At 37.5% G+C, this 19,317-nt stretch overlaps 1 protein-coding gene across 1 annotated transcript in view; it reads left to right on the top strand.

Moving 5' to 3' along the window:
- The window catches only part of ST8SIA1 (ST8 alpha-N-acetyl-neuraminide alpha-2,8-sialyltransferase 1), a 156,367-nt gene extending 137,777 nt beyond the window's left edge, over positions 1–18,590 (top strand). The window contains exon 5 of the mRNA XM_014832452.3: positions 11,074–18,590. Coding sequence (XP_014687938.2) covers positions 11,074–11,560 — 487 coding nt within the window. The 3' untranslated portion in view covers positions 11,561–18,590. The remainder of the gene's footprint in view (positions 1–11,073) is intronic.
- The last annotated feature ends 727 nt before the right edge of the window (positions 18,591–19,317 follow it).

Genomic DNA, 19,317 nt, shown 5'->3' with positions numbered 1-19,317 from the left:
CAATTGATGAACCTACATTGATACCTTATAATCACCCGAAGTCCATAATTTATATTACAGTTCACTCTTGGTCTTGTGCATTCCCTGGGTTTGGACAAATTGGATAATGACATGTATCCACCATTATGTATCATACAGAGTATTTTCACTGCCTTAAAAATCCTCTGTGCTCTACCTATTCATCGTTCTCTCCCCTTCCCACCCCTGGCAGCCACTCATCTTTTTACTGTCTCCATAGTTTTGCCTTTTCCAGAATGTCATATAGTTGGAATCATATAGTATGTGGTCTTTTCAAATTGGCTTCTTTCACTTAATAATATGCACTTAAGGATCCTCCCTGTCTTTTCCTGGCTTGATAGCTCATTTCTTTTTAGTGCTGAATCATATGCCATTGCATGGGTATAATACAGTTTCTTTATCCATTCACCTACTGAGTGACATCTTGGTTGCTTCCAAGTTTTAGCAATTATGAATAAAGCTGCTATAAACATATCTGTGCAAGTTTTTGTGTGGACATAAGTTTTTTTTAACTGAGGTTATGACAGTTTACAACATTGTGAAATTTCAGTTGTACATTATTATTTGCCAGTCATCTTATAGGTGCTCCCCTTCACCCTTTGTGCCCACACCCCACCCCTCTTACCCCTAGTAACCACTAATCTGTTCTCTTTGTCCATATGTTTGTTTATCCTCCACATATGAGTGAAATCATACAGTGTTTGTCCTTCTATATCTGGCTTATTTCACTTAACATAATACCCTCAAGATCTGTCCATGTTGTTGTGAATGGGATGATTTTATCATTTTTTATGGCTGAGTAGTATTACATTGTATATATACACCACATCTTCTCTATCCAGTCATCAGTCAGTGGGCACTTAGATTGCTTCCATGTCTTGGCTATTGTGAATAATGCTGCAGTGAACATAGGGGTGCATGAGTCTCTTTGAATTGCTGACTTCAAGTTCTTTGGATAGATACCCAGTAGTGGGATGGTTGGGTCATATGGTATTTCTCTTTTTAATTTGTTGGGAAATCTCCATGCTGTTTTCCATAGTGCCTGCACCAGTTTACATTCCCACCAGCAGTGTATGAAAGTTCCTTTTCTCCACAACCTCTCCAACATTTGTTATTTTTTGTCTTGGTTCTTATAGCCATTCTAGCGCAAGTAGGGTTATATCTTAGTGTAGTTTTTATTTGCATTTCCCTGGTCATCAGTGATGATGAACATCTTTTCATGTGCCTATTGCCTATCCATATATCTTCTTTGGAGAAATGTCTGTTTATATCCCCTGCTCATTTTTTATCGGGTTGTTTGATTTTTTGTTGTTGAGTTGTGTGAGATCTTTACATATTATGAAGATTAACCCTTTGTTGGATATATGATTTGCAAATATTTTTTCCCAGTTGTTGAGTTGTCTTTATTTCAATCCTGTTTTCCCTTGCCCTGTAGAAGGTCTTTAGTCTGATGAAGTCCCACTTATTTATTCTTTCTATTGTTTCCCTTGTCTGAGAAGACATGGTGTCTGAAAAGGTTTTTTTAAGACTCATGTTAAAGAGTGTACTGCCTATATTTTCTTCCAGAAATATTATGGTTTCTGGTCTTACTTTTAAGTCTTTGATCCATTTTGAGTTTATTTTTGTGAATGGTGTAAGAGAATGGTCTACTTTGATTCTTTTGCATGTGGCTGTCCAGTTTTCCCAGCACCATTTGTTGAAGAGACTTTCTTTTCTCCATTGTATGTTCTCAGATCCTTTGTTGAAGATTAGCTGTCCATAGATGCGTGGTTTTATTTCTGGGCTTTCAGTTCTGTTGCATTGATCTGTGTGCCTGTTTTTGTACCAGTACCATGGGGTTTTGATTACTGTAGCTTTGTAGTATATTTTGAAGTCAGGGAATTTGATGCCTCCAGCTTTCTTCTTTTTTCTCAGAATTGCTTTAATAATGCGGGGTCTTTTATTGCCCCATAGATTCTTTGTTCTATTTCTGTGAATAACGTCATTGGGTTTCTGATTGGGATTGCATTGAATCTGTAGATTACTTTAGATAGTATGGACATTTTAGCAACGTTTATTTTTCCAATCCATGTGGCATGGAATGTCTTTATGTCATCATCAATTTCTTTCAGGAAAGCCTTATAGTTTTCATTGTATAGGTCTTTCACTTCCTTGGTTAAATTTATTCCAAGATATTTTATTCTTTTTGTTGCAATTGGGAATGGGATTGTATCCTTGAGTTCTTTCTGTTAGTTAGTGATTAGAGTATGGAAATGCAACTGATTTATGTAAGTTGACTTTGGACCTAAGTTTTTAACACCTTTGGGTAAATACTAAGGAGCATGATTGCTGGATGATATGGTAAAAGTATGTTTAATTTTGTAAGAAACCAAACTGTTTTCAAAGTGGCTGTACCATTTTGCATTCCCACCAGCAATGAATGAAAGTTTCTGTTGCTCCACATCCTCTCAGGCATTCAGTGTTGTTAGTATTTTGGATTTTGGCCATTCTGTAGGTGTGTAGCGGCATCTCGTTGTTTTAATTTGTGTTTCTCTGATGACAGATGATGTGGAGCATCTTTTCATATGCTTATTTGCCATCTGGTAAGATGTCTGTTAGTTTTTGGTTCATTTTTAATCAAGTTATTTGTTTTTTATTGTTGAGTTTTAAAGAGTTCTTTGTATATTTTGGATAACAGTTCATCAGCTGTGTCTTTTGCACATATTTTCACCTAAGCTGTGGCTTGTCTTCTCATTCTTTTGACATTGTCTTTCACAGAGCAAAAGTTTTTAATTTTAAGGAAGTCCAGCTTATTAATTATTTCTTTCATAGACTGAGCCTTTGAATGTTGTATCTAAAAACTCATTGCCATAGCCATGGTCATCTAGGTTTTCTCCTGTGATCTTCTAGAAGTTTTATAGGTTTGCCTCTTGCATTTAGATCTATGCTCCATTTTGAGTTAATTTTTGTGAAGAATATAAGGTCTGTGTCTAGATTCATGTTTTTGCATGTGGACATCCATTTGTTCTAGCACCACTTGTTGAAATGACTATCTTTGCTCCATTGTATTGCCTTTGCTCCTTTGTCAAAGATCCACTGTATTTATATGTGTCTACTTCTGGGCTCTCTATTCTGTTCTACTGATCTATTTGTCTATTATTTTGTCAATTCCATGCTCTCTTGTTTGCTGTAGCTTTACAGTAAGTCTTGAAGTCAGATATTGTCAGTCCTGCGACTTTTTCTTCTCCTTCAATATTGTATTGGCTATTCTTAGTCTTTTCCTTCTCCATATTAATTTTAAAATCAGTTTGTTGTTATACATGAAATAACTTGCTGAGATTTTGATTGAGGTTGCATTGAATCTATAGATGAAGTTGGGAAGAACTGACATCTTGACAATATTGAATCTTCCTATCCATGAACATTCAATATCTCTCCATTTATTTAGTTCCTTGATTTCAGTCATCAGACCTTTTGTATTCTTCACATGGGTCTTGTACATATTTTATTAGATTTATGCCTAAGTATTTCATTTTTGTGTATGTAATGTAAATTTTATTGTTTTTTATTTCAAATTCCACTTGTTTACTGCTGGTATATAGGAAAGCAATTGACTTTTGTATATTAGCCTTCTATCTTGCAACCTTGCTATAATTACTTATTAGTTCCAGGAGTATTTTTATCACTTCTTTCAGATTTTCTACGTTGTGTCGTCTGCGAAGACAGTTGTATTTATTTCTTCCCAGTCTGATACCATTTATTTTCTTTTCTCATCTAATTTTATTAGCATTGAATTCCAGTATAGGGTTGAAAAGCAGTGGTGAGATCCTTGACTTAGAGACCCCTTGACTTGTTACTGATCTTAGTGGGAAAGCTTCAAGTTTGTCACCATAAAGTATAACGTTAGGTGTAGGTTTTTGTAGATATTCTCTATCAAGTTGAAGAAGTTCTCCTCTATTCCTAGTTTAGCTGTGGATTTTTACAAGTTGATCTTGTCTAAGTCTTTCGTGGTTCCAGTAAATAATTTTTCATTTGGTTCTCTTGTATATTTTAGATAGGTAAGTATAACATCTGCAAATACTGAGAGATTTCCCACCCATTACAAACACACTTAAAATATGTTTTTTAAAAAAATTCCAGTTCAGTGTGTCTATTTTCATGTTGTTGACTTCTCATTTTATTACGTTTTTGATCAGATATTACCCACATGATGTTAGTTGTGTTAATATATTCAATATATTAAATAATTATTAATAAATATAACTATTATATTTATATATTATAATTATTAATTATAATATAGAAATTATATTATGTAACATTGTAATGTATTAATCATATTATATAAATTATATTATATAATTATTAATTATGTTAATTATTAATTTAATTAATTAATAGTTAAGTAATATACATATATTAAATATTTAATATATTAAATAATATATTTAATTATAATATATCATATATTTTCTTTTGTGACATAATGTGTGGTCATTTTTAGAAATTTTCTAGCTCTGTTTAAAAATGATAGGTATTTTTAAATTGAAGACTCTCGCTATGGTTGTGGGTTTGTGATATCTATCTATTTGAATTTTAATCAGTTTTTTGCTATATATATTTTAAAACTGTCTTGTTAGGGGCATAATGTTTCTTAACTATTATTTTTTTTGGTGGTATTCATTTGATCAATATACATTGCTTTATCTTTTTATGATTTAAAAATTTTAATTTCCATTTTTGCCAACATAATATGTGTGCGTAGTTTTCAAAATCAAATAGTATGACAAAGCGTAAAATGGAAAGCAGCAATCTCCCATCTCATACTCACCCAAGTAATGTTCCAAGACTTTCAACTTCTCCAGCTGATTTTTCTCGTTAGATTTTAAAGCAGCATGCCTCATTACAATTTTAAAGTTTTCCATTGATCTATTGATTTCTTACAGAAAAATAAAGATTTGTCTCTCTTAAAGAGTTCCTCACAACACCCCCCTCGATACACACTTATGCTTTCTTGACCTCTCAATGCAGATATATCACAACCAAGTGATTAGTCAGTGCTTACCTTAGTGTCTACATAAATACTGTTCACATCTGAGTGAAAAAGCCTATTATGAGTGTTTAATATCCTGTTCAACTTTTAATTTTTCCCCAGAGTAAATAAAGTCTTTCCGTGCAGCAGTCACTAGCTCATCTCCAGACTCGCATTAGAGCTGCAGATCTGCTTCCGTTACTGCCATGTTAATCTATCAGGGACACTTTTTTGTTGTCGTTGAGACATCCTTTCAGGAACTGTCTTTTTCTCTCACTAGAATCTGATTAATGGCTTTCTAGGCATGCTGTGTAGCTGTTTTCCTGGAGCCTTCCTTTACCAGAATCTGTTTTCTTTTTTCATTGCCCATAACTCTTTCTTATTACCTAAATGTTCCTTTCTTTCTTGTAGCATCTCAGTCTTACTTCATGGATGCAATAATTATCACTATTTCTAAACAGGCTAATGAGAGATTTTTAAGAGTTTTCTTCTGCCCTTTGAATGACCTTGGTTTCCTCTGAGTTCTTTTCTTCTTCCATTGTGTCCTCTGAGTCTTGTGTTGGAGGCTTTCCGTCGGCGTCTTCTGATCTGGTTATCTCTTGTTTGGTAACTGGAAGCTCTGTGCAGAGGCTGGACCTGCCGCAGGTGGGCTTCACTCTTGGTTGAGAAGGTGGCAAGGTGGCTTTCTCTTGGGTGACTCCCAAATGTCATTATCTATATGTCTCTTATCTTGGGCTGGTCAATGTCAATATTCTAGTTGGGAACTATAAGCCTGGCTGCCAATATTGTATGAGCTGAAAAGAATCCCCAGTTTCCCATGGGCTTGGCCAGGTCTGGGCACATAGCCACTGATCCTCCCGAGAGGCTGACACCCGTCCCCCCGACAGACACACAGTGATAACTGACCAGTGCAGGATTTTAGGGTTCAACCCACCTGGATGTCCCTGCTGCCCCATGATCTGAACAATACCCTGTTGATCGTTCCAAGACACCCACCTTCTCCGGGATCTCCTGCCTTTGGGCCTCGGGCGCTGCTACCTTTTAGAGCAATGCCCGGCAAGTTAGTTTATCCTCTGGTTTCCTTCTGTAAGCTGTCTGTTTTTAGAGGTAGCTGAGATTTGGGGATTCACTGAGAATTTACCTTCTGTTCTTTTTTGAGGCTGGATGTAGATTTTTAAATACATCTTTTCTCTCATTTCTAGAGATTTGCTATAGGAGGGAAAAGCTAGACCGTTACCTGTCCTGATTCTATTCAGTTTGCATCTTAACTAGCAACCTGAAACTGAACATTTTAACAATTTTATTAATTGCAATTTCTTGTAGATTGTGTTTTTGTCATATTTCATATCAATATATTTAGACTCTATGATGTTATCAATATTAATCTTCTATTTGTCATATTTCCTGAAAATATTTTTCAGAGTCATTCCCTTTTTATTTTAGCTTAATTATTTTTCATGGTAATGAAAGTTCACGTCTTGACACAATCAATTTTGTCAATACTTTCCTTCATAGAAAGATATTTTGCAAATGTCTAAGTTCACACACTCATTTTGTTTAGTTTTTCTTGTAATGCAGAATGTAAATATTTATCTTACTTATCTTGAAATTATTTTGTAATTTTCTTGTCAAGTATGAATCTATTCCCCTTTAAATTTCCAAATTGTTAACTAGTTATCTTGATATCATTTATTAACTAATTTTTAAAATTTCATCAGTTTTCTCTATATTGTTATGTTTGGAATTAATTTGTAAAATGTGCTGTATTTCTGTGCTTTCTGCCCTTTCTATTGATATATTCTTTCTATTTCATGTCTATATTCATTATATATTAATCATTTCTATTTTCTTTCTTTTTTTTTTTCGAGGAAGATTAGTCCTGAGCTAACACTGTGCCCATCTTCCTCTACTTTATATGCAGGACACCTACCACAGCATGGCCTGATAAGTGGTGCGCAGGTCCATACCTGGGATCTGAACCTGGAACCCCGGGCCACTGAAGGAGAGTGCGTGAAGTTAACCACTATGCCAACAGGCCAGCCCAGTCATTTCTATTTTTAATAATTCATGGGCTCTTCTGTTTTCATTTTTCTTCTTTTTCAATTATTATTTAATAGTTTTCCATTCATATGGTATACAACTATTCTGAGCTAGGTTATAAAAATTAAAAGATGAATAAGACTTGTCCCTTGTCTTCAAGAAGTACACAGTCTTGGAGAGTATGATCAGTTCATGTTGAGGAGTTCCAAGAAGACTCTTTTGAAAGCTTAAGTTGGAAAGAAGGAATAAGCTTTAGAAGGACAAGCTTAAGTTGAGTCTGAATGTATTGGCAGGACTTCACCAGAGCAATGAAGGGATGAGAAAAAAGGAAACTATATATGCTGAAGGATGTGGACAGGTGCACACACAGAAATGGCTGGAGCATAGGATGAGGGCAATAGAGAGTAGCTGAGTATGAAGCTGGAGAGATATACTGGAGAGATAAGCTGGATCCGCCACTCTTTTATAATTCCAGTTGCATTTTGTAATAATTTAGTAAAATTCAAAACCACTCCTATTAAACTCTTGATCAGGATAACATTAGAGATATTAGATATGCCATGAATATTATTGAATTGAATTGAGTTCTTAAGTAATGTCGTTTGTTGAAGAATAGGATAGATAAAAATAGTAAAATGTAATATATTGGCTGGTTCTTTAACAGTGTTAATAAAATTAAGACTATAGTAAATTCAAGATGTGTGTTCCTTTTCGAAGTTAAAACTCAAGAAAGGAAGACTACCTCCTTTCAAGAATAATCAGTCAGCTTTAAGACAGGGAACACAAAATCGGTGGCCCTGATTTTATTGGACTTGTCTGTAATTCTCATTAGTATGTAGTTCACTACAGAAATGGAGATACATTCCATCAGCCAGCAGAGCCCTGTGGAACAGGAGCTATTCTGCACAGCAATAAGAAGGGAATGGAAGCAAGAGAGGAGAGCAGTAGAAGTATACCACTTAGGAGCTGGCCGGGTGGCATAGTGGTTAAGTTCCCACACTCCGTGTCAGCGGCCCTTGGGTTCATGGGTTCAGATCCCAGGTGTGGATCTACACACCACTCATCAAGCCATTCTGTGGCAGCATCCCACATACAAAAAAACAGAGGAAGATTGGCACAGATGTTAGCTCAGGGATAATACTCCTTTGGAAAAAGAGAAAGATTGGCAACAGATGTTGGCTCTGGGCCAATCTTCCTCACCCCAAAAGAAAAAAAAAGTATGCAAATTAGACTCTAGAAGTTGATGGTGAAATGAAAGAACTAGAATGTAACTTTTGGAACAATATGAGCATATGATGAATTTTCTCTTATTAAGTTCTAACCACGTTTAAAAGACAGAAGGGAATAATTCAGTGGAGATGGCGAGGTTGAATGTTTTAAAGAGGAGAGACCCACTTTAGAACATGAGTTCTTTAGAAAACGTGAAACAGCGTGTTCCAAGACACAGAGGAGAGGAGGGAGCACTTCTTCCTCTTAGGATGGCAGCAAGAATAAAATAAGAAGATACAAAGAAAGAGATGTTGAGGGATAGACGCAGAGAGGCAGATAGCTGTGATCTTCCGCATAAGTATATCTCCTGGACATCTGCATTAGAGTCACCAGCGAGTACTGGATAAGAATTCAGCTCCTGGATTACTTTCATCAGAACCCAGGAACCTGTGATATCAGGTTACTCTGACTGAAGTTTGAGAACCACGGTTCACATGAAGTGGGAGCTTATCTGTAGGGTGTGTGTACGTGGTTGCAAAAGCATTAGTGCATTAGGAAGAGAGCAGAAGATATGGGTGGGCAAGGAAGAGAATAAAAGAATACCAAGCAGATCTTATTGAAGTTGGGAAGCAGGAATTTGTGTTGGAGAGGCCGGCCCAGCTCCAGAATATGGTGAAATGTGATTCCATGGCTTCTCCTAGGATAGTGATTCTACCTGAAAACCTTGTTTTATCGCTTCTCGATTTGTCGGGGCCCAGAGGAAATTGCTAAGTCAGGCTGATAGATCAAGGACATGAAAAAGAACTTGAGATTTCCCTTCCTTTGGGTTTGAGAAAGACACCTTTCTTGGCAGGCAGAGTTAATAATACTGATTGCTGCATAAAATCCTCTGGCTTTGTTTATTCAGAATTTTAGTTTCACATGTTTATAATGAGCCCTGCCAACATGTCAGGCCAGACTTCCCTCTGCTGGTTGTGGCTCAGTTCCATTCTTAGATGCTGCTACCTCACCTGCATATAACCTGAGATGGGCAGCTCCTATTGTGTGAAAGAACACAAAAGTTGTAAAGCACTAGTCTTTTTCTCTCTCTCTCTCTTTTTTTTTTCCTGAGGAAGATTGGCCCTGAGCTAACATCCATGCCCATCGTCCTCTGTTTTATGTGTGGTACGCCTACCACAGCATGGCTTGCCAAGTGGTGCCATGTCCACACCCGGGATCTGAACCGGCAAACCCCAGGCCGCAGAAGCAGAACATGCGCACTTAACCGCTGCACCACCAGGCTGGCCCCTTTTTCCCTTTTTCACTTGAGCTATGTCAGCAACTTCTTAACTTCTCTAGATCACCTTCTAAACTACCAGAGTTCCCTTTTTTGACACAAACTGACAACTAAACAAGTGATCAAATATTTGTAATCCAAATAGTAAGTACTCTAAGTACTGCTGTGCAGGTTCCCCGTCACCACAGAGAGAAGTCCAAACAAATTAGAGACATAGAAGGTTTTTCATAGCACGCTTCGTCTTCAAACACTGCCTCCACCATTCCCTCCTTGCACATTCCAGCGACAATGAATCCTTGTTGTTTCTGCACACCGTGCACCCTCGCCTATGACCAGTGATCCTTCTAGATTAGTTGCTGTCCTTCCTGTTGTTCCCCTAACAAGGTGTGTTTAAATGTCATCCCCTCTTTGTCACTTTCTTGGGTCCCACTCCCTCTCCCAAGGCAGAATTACTTACTTTTTTTCATCTGTATTCCATAGTGCTTTACGCAAATATCAATTGTTGCATTTAGAACATTACATTGTACTTGTTTATATTTTTGTTTTCACAACTGGACTTGAATTTTTTTTTTTTTTAAAGATTTTATTATTTCCTTTTTCTCCCCAACACCCCCCGGTACATAGTTGTATATTCTTCGTTGTGGATTCTTCTAGTTGTGGCATGTGGGACGCTGCCTCAGCGTGGTTTGATGAGCAGTGCCATGTCCGCGCCCAGGATTCGAACCAACGAAACACTGGGCCGCCTGCAGTGGAGCGCGCGAACTTAACCACTCGGCCACGGAGCCAGCCCCTGGACTTGAATTTTTTGAGATGAAAAATTGGGCCATTAAATTTTTAAATTCCCAATGCCTGACACATAGGATGTATACCCTAAATTTGAGTTGAATACCTTTGAACTAGAGAGCCTCTCTTTATGTAACCCAAACTGCAAGAACATAGAAAAGTAGAGTTCTTTGGAGCAAGCAGTATGGGCAATTCTCAGCATCATCTTATAATAGTAACAAGTCTTTCTTTTTCAATGTAATATTATAGTGATAATATAGCATTGATTAATCGGAATACTTAGAGAATCGTGGAATTTCCATGGGAAGAAGTATTTTAGAAGTGGTTCCTTTCATTTGCAGTTGAGGAAATCTGTCTTGAGCTTAGGTCAGACTGCAAAAGTAATGTTTATCAAAATCTTTTCCAAAAACCAACAACCTCGTGAATTAATGACTATTAAACCATTTTCACATTCCAGGCAAATAACTTCTGCAAGAGAACAAAATGTCCAGAGCACTTCAGTTCATAGGGAATCCCATTAGGGAATCTTAACCTGAGTTTAAGATATTGGGATGGGGGGAAGCCAGGCTACTTGGATGAGAGATAATTGGTAAATTCAAAGAAGATTGTCAATACAAGTGTTCTTCATGTTTTTTGATGAAATCATGTCAGCTATCAGGGCCGTCAGAACAGTAGAGTGAGTTTTGATGAATTTCTTTTCTCCAGGTTTAATTGAGCCCCTTTTTCTCTTTAATAGGTTTCAGAACTTGCTGTGGTCCAGAAAGACGTTTGTGGACAACATGAAAATCTATAACCACAGTTATATCTACATGCCTGCCTTTTCTATGAAGACGGGAACAGAGCCATCCCTCCGGGTGTATTATACACTGTCAGATGTCGGTGCCAATCAAACAGTGCTCTTTGCAAACCCCAACTTTCTGCGTAGCATTGGAAAGTTCTGGAAAAGTAGGGGAATCCATGCCAAGCGCCTGTCCACAGGACTCTTTCTGGTGAGCGCAGCCCTGGGCCTCTGTGAAGACGTGGCCATCTATGGCTTCTGGCCCTTCTCTGTGAATATGCATGAGCAGCCGATCAGCCACCACTACTACGACAACGTCTTGCCCTTTTCTGGCTTCCATGCTATGCCAGAGGAATTTCTCCAACTCTGGTATCTTCATAAAATTGGTGCACTGAGAATGCAGCTAGACCCGTGTGAGGATCCCTCACTCCAGCCCACTTCCTAGGGACAAATGCAAACAGAAAGAACTGAGCCAGGGTATTTTTGTTAGGTTTTCTACGTGACTCCAAAAGGAAATGGTCAAGTCATTTCATGGATTTGCATGGGCCACTTGGAAAAAACAGAACAAAACAGAGGAAATTCTACTTTTAATGTTGGCTTGGAGAACAAATAAGAAATGAAACGTCCTATGAAATATTTTTAGCACACTGTGGATTTGCAACTAGGAACATGCTGATGAAAAGATGTTGGTAAAGCACATTTACATGTTCAAATCTAGAAGATGCAGTTCAAAAATAAGATGGAACTCAAATCACTGAAGCTGAGGAACTAATCAAAGTACGATAAGGACATGATGCCAGGTCAAGTGTCAGTGACTATCAACACAAACTGGCTTCATTAGAACACCTATCTTACTAAGACTGACATTAGAACCATAGGTTTTAAAAAAAATTATTATTTATTTTTGCCCTATTTAGGGGCAGTGAGTGGGTGATGAGGTAGATAAAAAAAATCCCTGACTGAGTAATAAGGATACAAAACGCTCCAGCTGATTATTGTGATTTGTTGAACCAAGTCTATGTTAACTATAGTCCCCCTCATTTTTTAAATGTCAAATAAGAATGGTTTCCTCCCCTTTTGTCAAGTCTACGTAGACAGTGTGAAGCATTGTTGAATTTAGACTGTGTTAATTCATAGTCCAGCTAACACGAGCCGCTCTCCCTCCTCCCGAGAATGTAGGGCATAAACCTATTTTTAGGTCTGCATCATGAAAGCTTGTGTTTGCATTATTATTATATTTGAGTGCAAAAAGACTGCAAATGTGAGTGCATTATTTATTTGCAAATTGGCATAATGGTCATCATAACAATGTTCAGAGATGAAGTAAAGCACAATGTCTAAATGAAATTGAATATGGAGGTTATTAGAGAAATCAGCAGTTAAAATGTGACTGGTTGACGTAATAGATTATATCGGTGCTTTGAAAGTTAAGAAATCGAGAGTGTCGATTCTGTGCAGAACTGATTCGCTATTTTGATCCCATCTAGCAGCAAAAATGTAATGAGAATGTACTATGAGTGAGTTACGTTAAATATTCACAGTATGTACTACCCTAAATATATTTCCTCTTTTGAGCTATTTTATTATTTAATAATTACCTAAAAAGAACGCATTTTTACCTATACACTTCATCAGAAATGTGAAAGGGCTAACAAAAAACACAAACAAATATTGTTAAAATATGTGCCACTCACATTAGTACCCTGTTAAAATGTAATTAATGAGCCCCATAAAACCCATGTATCAAGTTCTATTGAAAATGCTATCTGGAAATTTTACATCTTGTTATGATTTCTGGTCTAGATTTATGCAATAGATTTGTACAATGTTTAGTCTGTAAATTGGTGGCTTCTGAAAGACAGAACAGAAATGGCCCCAACTAATAATATTTCATATGACCAGGGCTTCTCAAGTGAGGTGATCCTGGTGGCATTTGGCAGTGTCTGGAGACACTTTTGATTGTCACGATTCGGAGGGTGCTATTGGCATCTACTGAGTCGAGGTCAGGGGTCCTGCTGAACATCCCACAATGCACGGGTCAGCCCCTGCACAACAAAATTATCCAGTCTAAAATGTCAGTGGTGCCAAGGTTAAGAAACCCTGGACTAGACCAAAATGAAGTTTTGATTGTTCCCCCGTTGTCTTCATTTAAGGATACACATACATGCTCACGTCGTTATGAGTATGACTACAATTTAATGAGAATGTTTTCTTAGAGCAGATTATAGTTTGACATTATTTTGTAGTGACAACTCACAGGTGTGCCATACATACTCCCTTTTCTGTGGTTACACAGATGGTGTGTGTGTACGTGTGTCGCATGAAGTTAGCCATCTTTATTCTTATTGAAATATATGTGTTCCTAAGTTAGGATCTCTCTAGAATTATCTTGCAGAGTACTCTGGACTACACTGTTACTATAAAGAAGTTGAATTCCAAACTCCCATCATTTTATTTTATCTGAAAAGACCTGAGAATTGGGCCTCATACTTTGCCAAATTTAATATTACTGACCCTTAAGATTCAGCTCAGATGATATTCAGGTTGTGGTAGACACATTGAATAAGAAGATATTTCATCACTTTCAATGCATCTGCCAAGAGAGGGCATCACACTCTAACATCAGTCTAATTTTTCTTTTTCTTTTTTTTTTTTTTGGTGAAGCAGATTGGCCCTGAGCTAACATCTATTGCCAGTCTTCCTCTTTTTGCTTGAGGAAGATTGTTGCTGAGCTAACATCTTTGCCAATCTTCCTCTATCTTGTATGTGGGACGCTGCCACAGCATAGTTTGATGAGTGGTGTGTAGGTCTGCACCTGGGATCCGAACCTGCAAACCCCAGGTTGCTGAAGTAGAGCACTCAAACTTAACAACTACACCACTGGGCTGGCCCCTGGTGTAATTTTTAAATTGCTTTTTAGTAACAAAAATTAGATTGCTCCGTGGGGCAAAACAGGGGGTGAAGAGACTGAAAATGAGTACCTGATGCAACTTTTTATTTTTATTGGCTCCAGTTTGAGAATTGCATTGATGCTAAAGATCATGAATAAGGATGGCGCCTGTTTAATTTTAATTACACTTCAGTAAAATTAAGATGGGTGAAGGATTAAGTCATTCTATAAGAAAGAAAAGAAATTTTTTATATGGAAGATTTTTATATGGAAGAGAACACTAGACCCATACGCTTTGTATAGAGCATTTGACCAACAGTTTATACAGCGTTGTGCATCTAAACTGCAGTTAACACAAGACGTTAAAGAGCACTGTCTGGATGTTATTTCTGTTTAGTTCCCTTTTAGCTATTTTAACAAAGGTAGGAAGTAAATGACCCAAAATGACAGATGTTCAGACGGTACGCTGTGTTTGGCTTTGTGATGTCTCATACCCTTCTCTTGGCTAAAAACATTGCTTAGGTTAGATATAAATTGTACCTGAAGTGGTGGACAGCATGGCTTAAAAACCTACATGGAAAATAACTGAAGAAATTCTAGGATTCTAAATTTACCAAAAATATTCTTCAATTAGTCAAAAGCGTTCCAGGAGGGTTATAGATGATTCCAAATGGAAAGGATATCCATAATATTTCTTCTTGTTGGCAACTATGGTAGTTTCATAATTTTATTATATATAACCTCTTATTTCTTTGGTGGGAAAATCAGCCATCTATAGTTTTAATTTTTGTGTTTAAAAATACTGACTTTGTGAAATTTTTAACTGACAAATGCTAGTTCGGAGGGACTTAGAAAAAAAGTCATAGTCCACTGAAAACTTTAGGAAATTCTTATTGTGTTGTATAAAAACTTTCTGAAATCAGGCAATATCTGCTGAGTTTGTGGCATTCCAAAGATCAAAGCTGTAAGGACTTTGCTGGGCGCTTGAGGACAAGTACGTGGAGGAACAAGGACTGAGAGCGGTGCTGTGCTTTGTATTTCCTCATCGTCCCAGTGTAGAGGTCACCTCTCAGGTTATATGACTTCTGATGGGCACACCTCAAAGATGGGTAAACAACCCCGAGGCACCAGCAACTTAGGTCAAGCCTGTAACAAAGTCAACAGTAACTGTAACTAAATATGACTAGCAATTTTGGCAACTTCAATCCACTGTGTGCTAGGGAGAGGATGAGGCAAGTGGAAAAGAGGAGATAACCCTTCTCTCAAACTCTCAGTATGCAAATGGTCAAAGACTTCTCTGCCCTCGCCATTGACTTTCCAGCGCTACCTATCTCTGCCCCCTACCAGGGAAGCTGGCCTGGTTCTAGGGTTGGACCAGTGCCTTGTGACTAGAGAGCTGGTGTGGAAATTTGTTGAGAAGCTTAAAATTTTACACTGCCTTAAACAGGTTTTTTTTTTCTTTGGCTTTGACTAGTGCTCTCTAAATTTGGGCGCCTTGTGTGAGAGTTCTGGTCACTCTGAACTAATTATGTCCCTAACAAAAGTGGAGCTTTTTTTCCATTCAAATGGATTTTCTGAGTCCTTGAAGCAAGGGAGATATCAAATATTCCCCTACTTCCTCTATAGCCTCTTTGAACACTCTGGAGACAAACCCAAAGGAATTCTGAAGCCTAGCGTGTTTGTTTATAAATTCCTAAATGTGAGGCCACAGTGTTTAGGCTGAGAAAGTGGAAGGAGATGTAGAGTCATGGGCCACATAACAAGGTTTTCGGTCAATGATGGACCGCCTATGTGACGGTGGTCCCATAAGGTTAGTACCATATAGCCTAGCTGTGTAGTAGGCTATACCATCTAGGTTTGTGTGAGTACACACTATGATGTTCCCACAATGACGAAGTTGCCTAAACGATGCATTTTTCAGAACGTGCGCCCGTCGTTAAGCGACGCATGACTGTATATGAATCTACAATTGCTGTAGTCTTTTTTCTTCCTATAAGAAAATGGATGCTATCAACTTTATCCTCAGCTTAGTCTTATCTTTTGAATGTTTTTACATGCATCCTAGAGGTGAGAGATTGAAACAAGCACATGAATGGAAATCTCATTCAAACATAACACGACCTCCGCTTGTCATTGCAATAAGGATAAAATATATGCTTCTGTTTATTTCTTCTGATTTTCTTCTTTCTGGTGCCAGCATTTCTGATTACTTTTATTTCTAACAAATAAGGAGTAAATAACTTATTTTAAATTGACTTATAATAACTGTGAGCATTTGTATGATAGCCAAAGCCCATAACTGTAACTTTTTAAAAGTCCTACAAAAGAGGAATTATATTTTGCTTACGGTCACTCATGTACCTACCTCCTCTGTGTTCTTCTTGGTCTCTGCACTGTGTGAAAATCCTTTCTGATTTTGCTTTCCCGTTGAAGCTGCGAGACATCAATGATACAAAGCTATCTGGGAGTTTTACGGAATAGTATTCAAATATATTGATCATGTTTCTTTCTGTGTCTATGTAATTAGATTTTCTCCAGATATTTGTCATTTTAAAAGCATATGTTTCACAAGATACCGGTAAACATCTAAGAAATGTCATTTTATTCAGGGCAGAGAAAATTAGGAGTCAGATACGTCTATATTTCTCTGCACAGTAAGAGAAATGGAGAAGTGTAATAAAAAAGGGTTTAATGAAAATGAAGAAGAGAAAGATAAACTCGGGTTTGAATTGTGAAGCACCATTGGGAGGGATCTCCATATGCAGCTAAGCAGAGGGCACAGAGGCAGTCCCAAGAACAGAACCTTTTTGAAGCATTTTATAGGAAATATATTGTCACACAGTCATTATGGCTGATGATGAAAAGACACTAGAGGAAGTGTGAGAGCCAGACTGTGAGACATTTAGGGACAGAAACAGAAGGGGGGCGCCTGTTTACCTCCTTCAACCCTCACTGTCTAAATGCTTCTGCCCCTGCTCCCCTTCTGCAATTTGTGATTTCCTTGGTGTCTGAGCCTGGCTGTGCAAGCACTGCCATTTTCATATCCGTTCTTTGTCTCTGCTTTGACACATACTTCCAAAATGAGATGATTATTTAGATCTCCTGTCATGATGAGGCAACAATAGTAGGAAGTGTCCCCTTGAACTTGACCCTTTGAAACATGTTCAACATATGCTATGCATAGTAAGCTTTGGAAAGCTTTAGTCCCCTGATGTCACAATTGCTTCAGGGTAAGGCTTTTATCTTCATTATTATTTAAGCAGACTTAGATGCGTCTTCCTCCCTATGTTCTAGTGTAAACACACACGCACACCCCTTGCATTATTTATGTCCGTTGAGAAGAGAAAGATGGCTGACCTGGTGGGGAGTAGCAGAGGGTGCCTTAACATTTTCAGGCTTGGCTCCCACTTCCTTATGTATTTCCTTCATGTCCCTGTCACTTCAGAGGTGTAACCGTGTCTGTTCCAAGTTGTATCTTTATCATCAGCAAGAACGCTTATAAATGTAGTGAATGTGACTATTTTGTATAAATGCACAATAGTATATAGGCCTTGGAGACGTCTGATAACAGTATGTAAATATCCTTTGTTGAAGGAGTAGAACCTTCTCATAGCGAGCTGCTTACGTGACAGCTACAGGAGGATGCATAGATTTAACATGTTGATTTCTCTAGCAAATTCTAGCATTCACGAATGCAAGGAAACAATTTGTTTCTGTTTCTCATTTATTCTTAAGCACCAATCCTTTGGGCTTTCTTGTTGATGGGTTACTATAGACATCCCTTTCATAACGTACAGGATTCATAATTTGTGACGATTGGATGGCCACTGGGGTACATCAGGATCAGAGACTCTAGAGGGAAGGAGAGAGAAGGATAGCTCCATTGAAAAGCTTGCCTAATTTTTGAAAAGTCTGAGACATTTCTAGAACTCTAGTTGCCATACAGCATGGTTGGTCTGAAAAGCTTCGAAAAAGAAAGTTTCTCTTTGATCTCTTTAACTTGATCATTGCACATTATATCTTATTCCACAGGTGCACAAGCTGTTTTTCAAAAGCAAATTTGCAGAGACTGGAGGTAAGAGTAAAACAGAAAAATTCAAATATTCTTTCTCATACAGTATAGTCTGACTATCCATCCATGGATGCAGTAATTCTGGAAAACATTTTAGATTAGACTATAAAATTGAATTCACCTTTGAACTGTACATGGAATTAATTCTTCCCAATAAAGCCAAACTCCATTGGTAGGAAATGTGGGGAAAATCAATGCTATTCATTTCTTCTTCTTCTTCTTTTTTTTTGTTTCATATACAATGTAGAAGATAAGAAAAAACTTTAATTGGTACTTTTTATGTTGTGACTGGAAAAAAATCCCTCTCTATTGGTTCTGCTGAGTTGTTTCTTTCCACAGAATCTAAATGCAACATCATAGGAGGAGGTTTGCTGTAAAAACATGTCTTTCTTTGGTTTGTTCATTGTAATTATGGCTGGTAGTGAGAAGGTTCAGTAAGTCTCAATTTCTCTACCTCCCTTACTTGGAGAAAATTTGGAAATGTACCCTGTGAATAAAATGATTTTTTTTATAGCTTGTGAAGTCTTTTTATTTCCCAGAGCGTATGGGTAATTCTGTTCCTTTTTCTGTTCTTCCTTTGTTCTGTATCCACATAAGCTACACTGATTTTTTTTCTTCTCGATGAAAACTCATCCTGCTTAGTGAGAAAATTATTTTAGAAATACAGAATTATAAATGCTATAAATAGAATAGAAGAACACTATTGGTACCTCTTATGCAGGTTAAAGACACTATCTATTGGGCGAAGTAAAGTAGAAAGAAAAGTGAACATTTGTTTCATATGATTAATGCACATGAGCCTACTTTTCCCAGCGATGAAATGTTTCCTTTGTTTAATGAGTCAATATCAGTAAGCGTGTCCTAGATATAATTTAACAAATCCTAACAAGATTCAAAATATTTAGATTGCCCTTCCGCTTGTGGGTGACTTTGACAAGGCTAAGTGTGTCTTCTTGTCTGAATTATTTAGATAATTGCCTCAAACTCCCATTTCCCTTGGGATCTAGTGGCCCAGTTCTGCCACTTTCTCAGAGGGAAGGACACCAGGAAAAGTGACCTGGGTCCATCCTTTAGCATACATTTCTCCTCAGAAACTGATCAAGGTGCTTTGTGCAGATCTCCTTATTCGTTCTCTGACATCGTTCTCACATAACAGCCTTTTGGGCTACAGCTATTTTAGGAAAGGGCATTGTATTACCTAAGGTTCAATCTTCATGGTGTTTAGCTGAATCATTTGGGA

The sequence above is a fragment of the Equus asinus genome, chromosome 22, assembly GCF_041296235.1.
Source record: "Equus asinus isolate D_3611 breed Donkey chromosome 22, EquAss-T2T_v2, whole genome shotgun sequence".
Lineage (NCBI taxonomy): Eukaryota > Metazoa > Chordata > Mammalia > Perissodactyla > Equidae > Equus > Equus asinus.
Note: the sequence above shows the minus strand (reverse complement) of the source record. Positions and strands in the feature narration are given on the sequence as shown.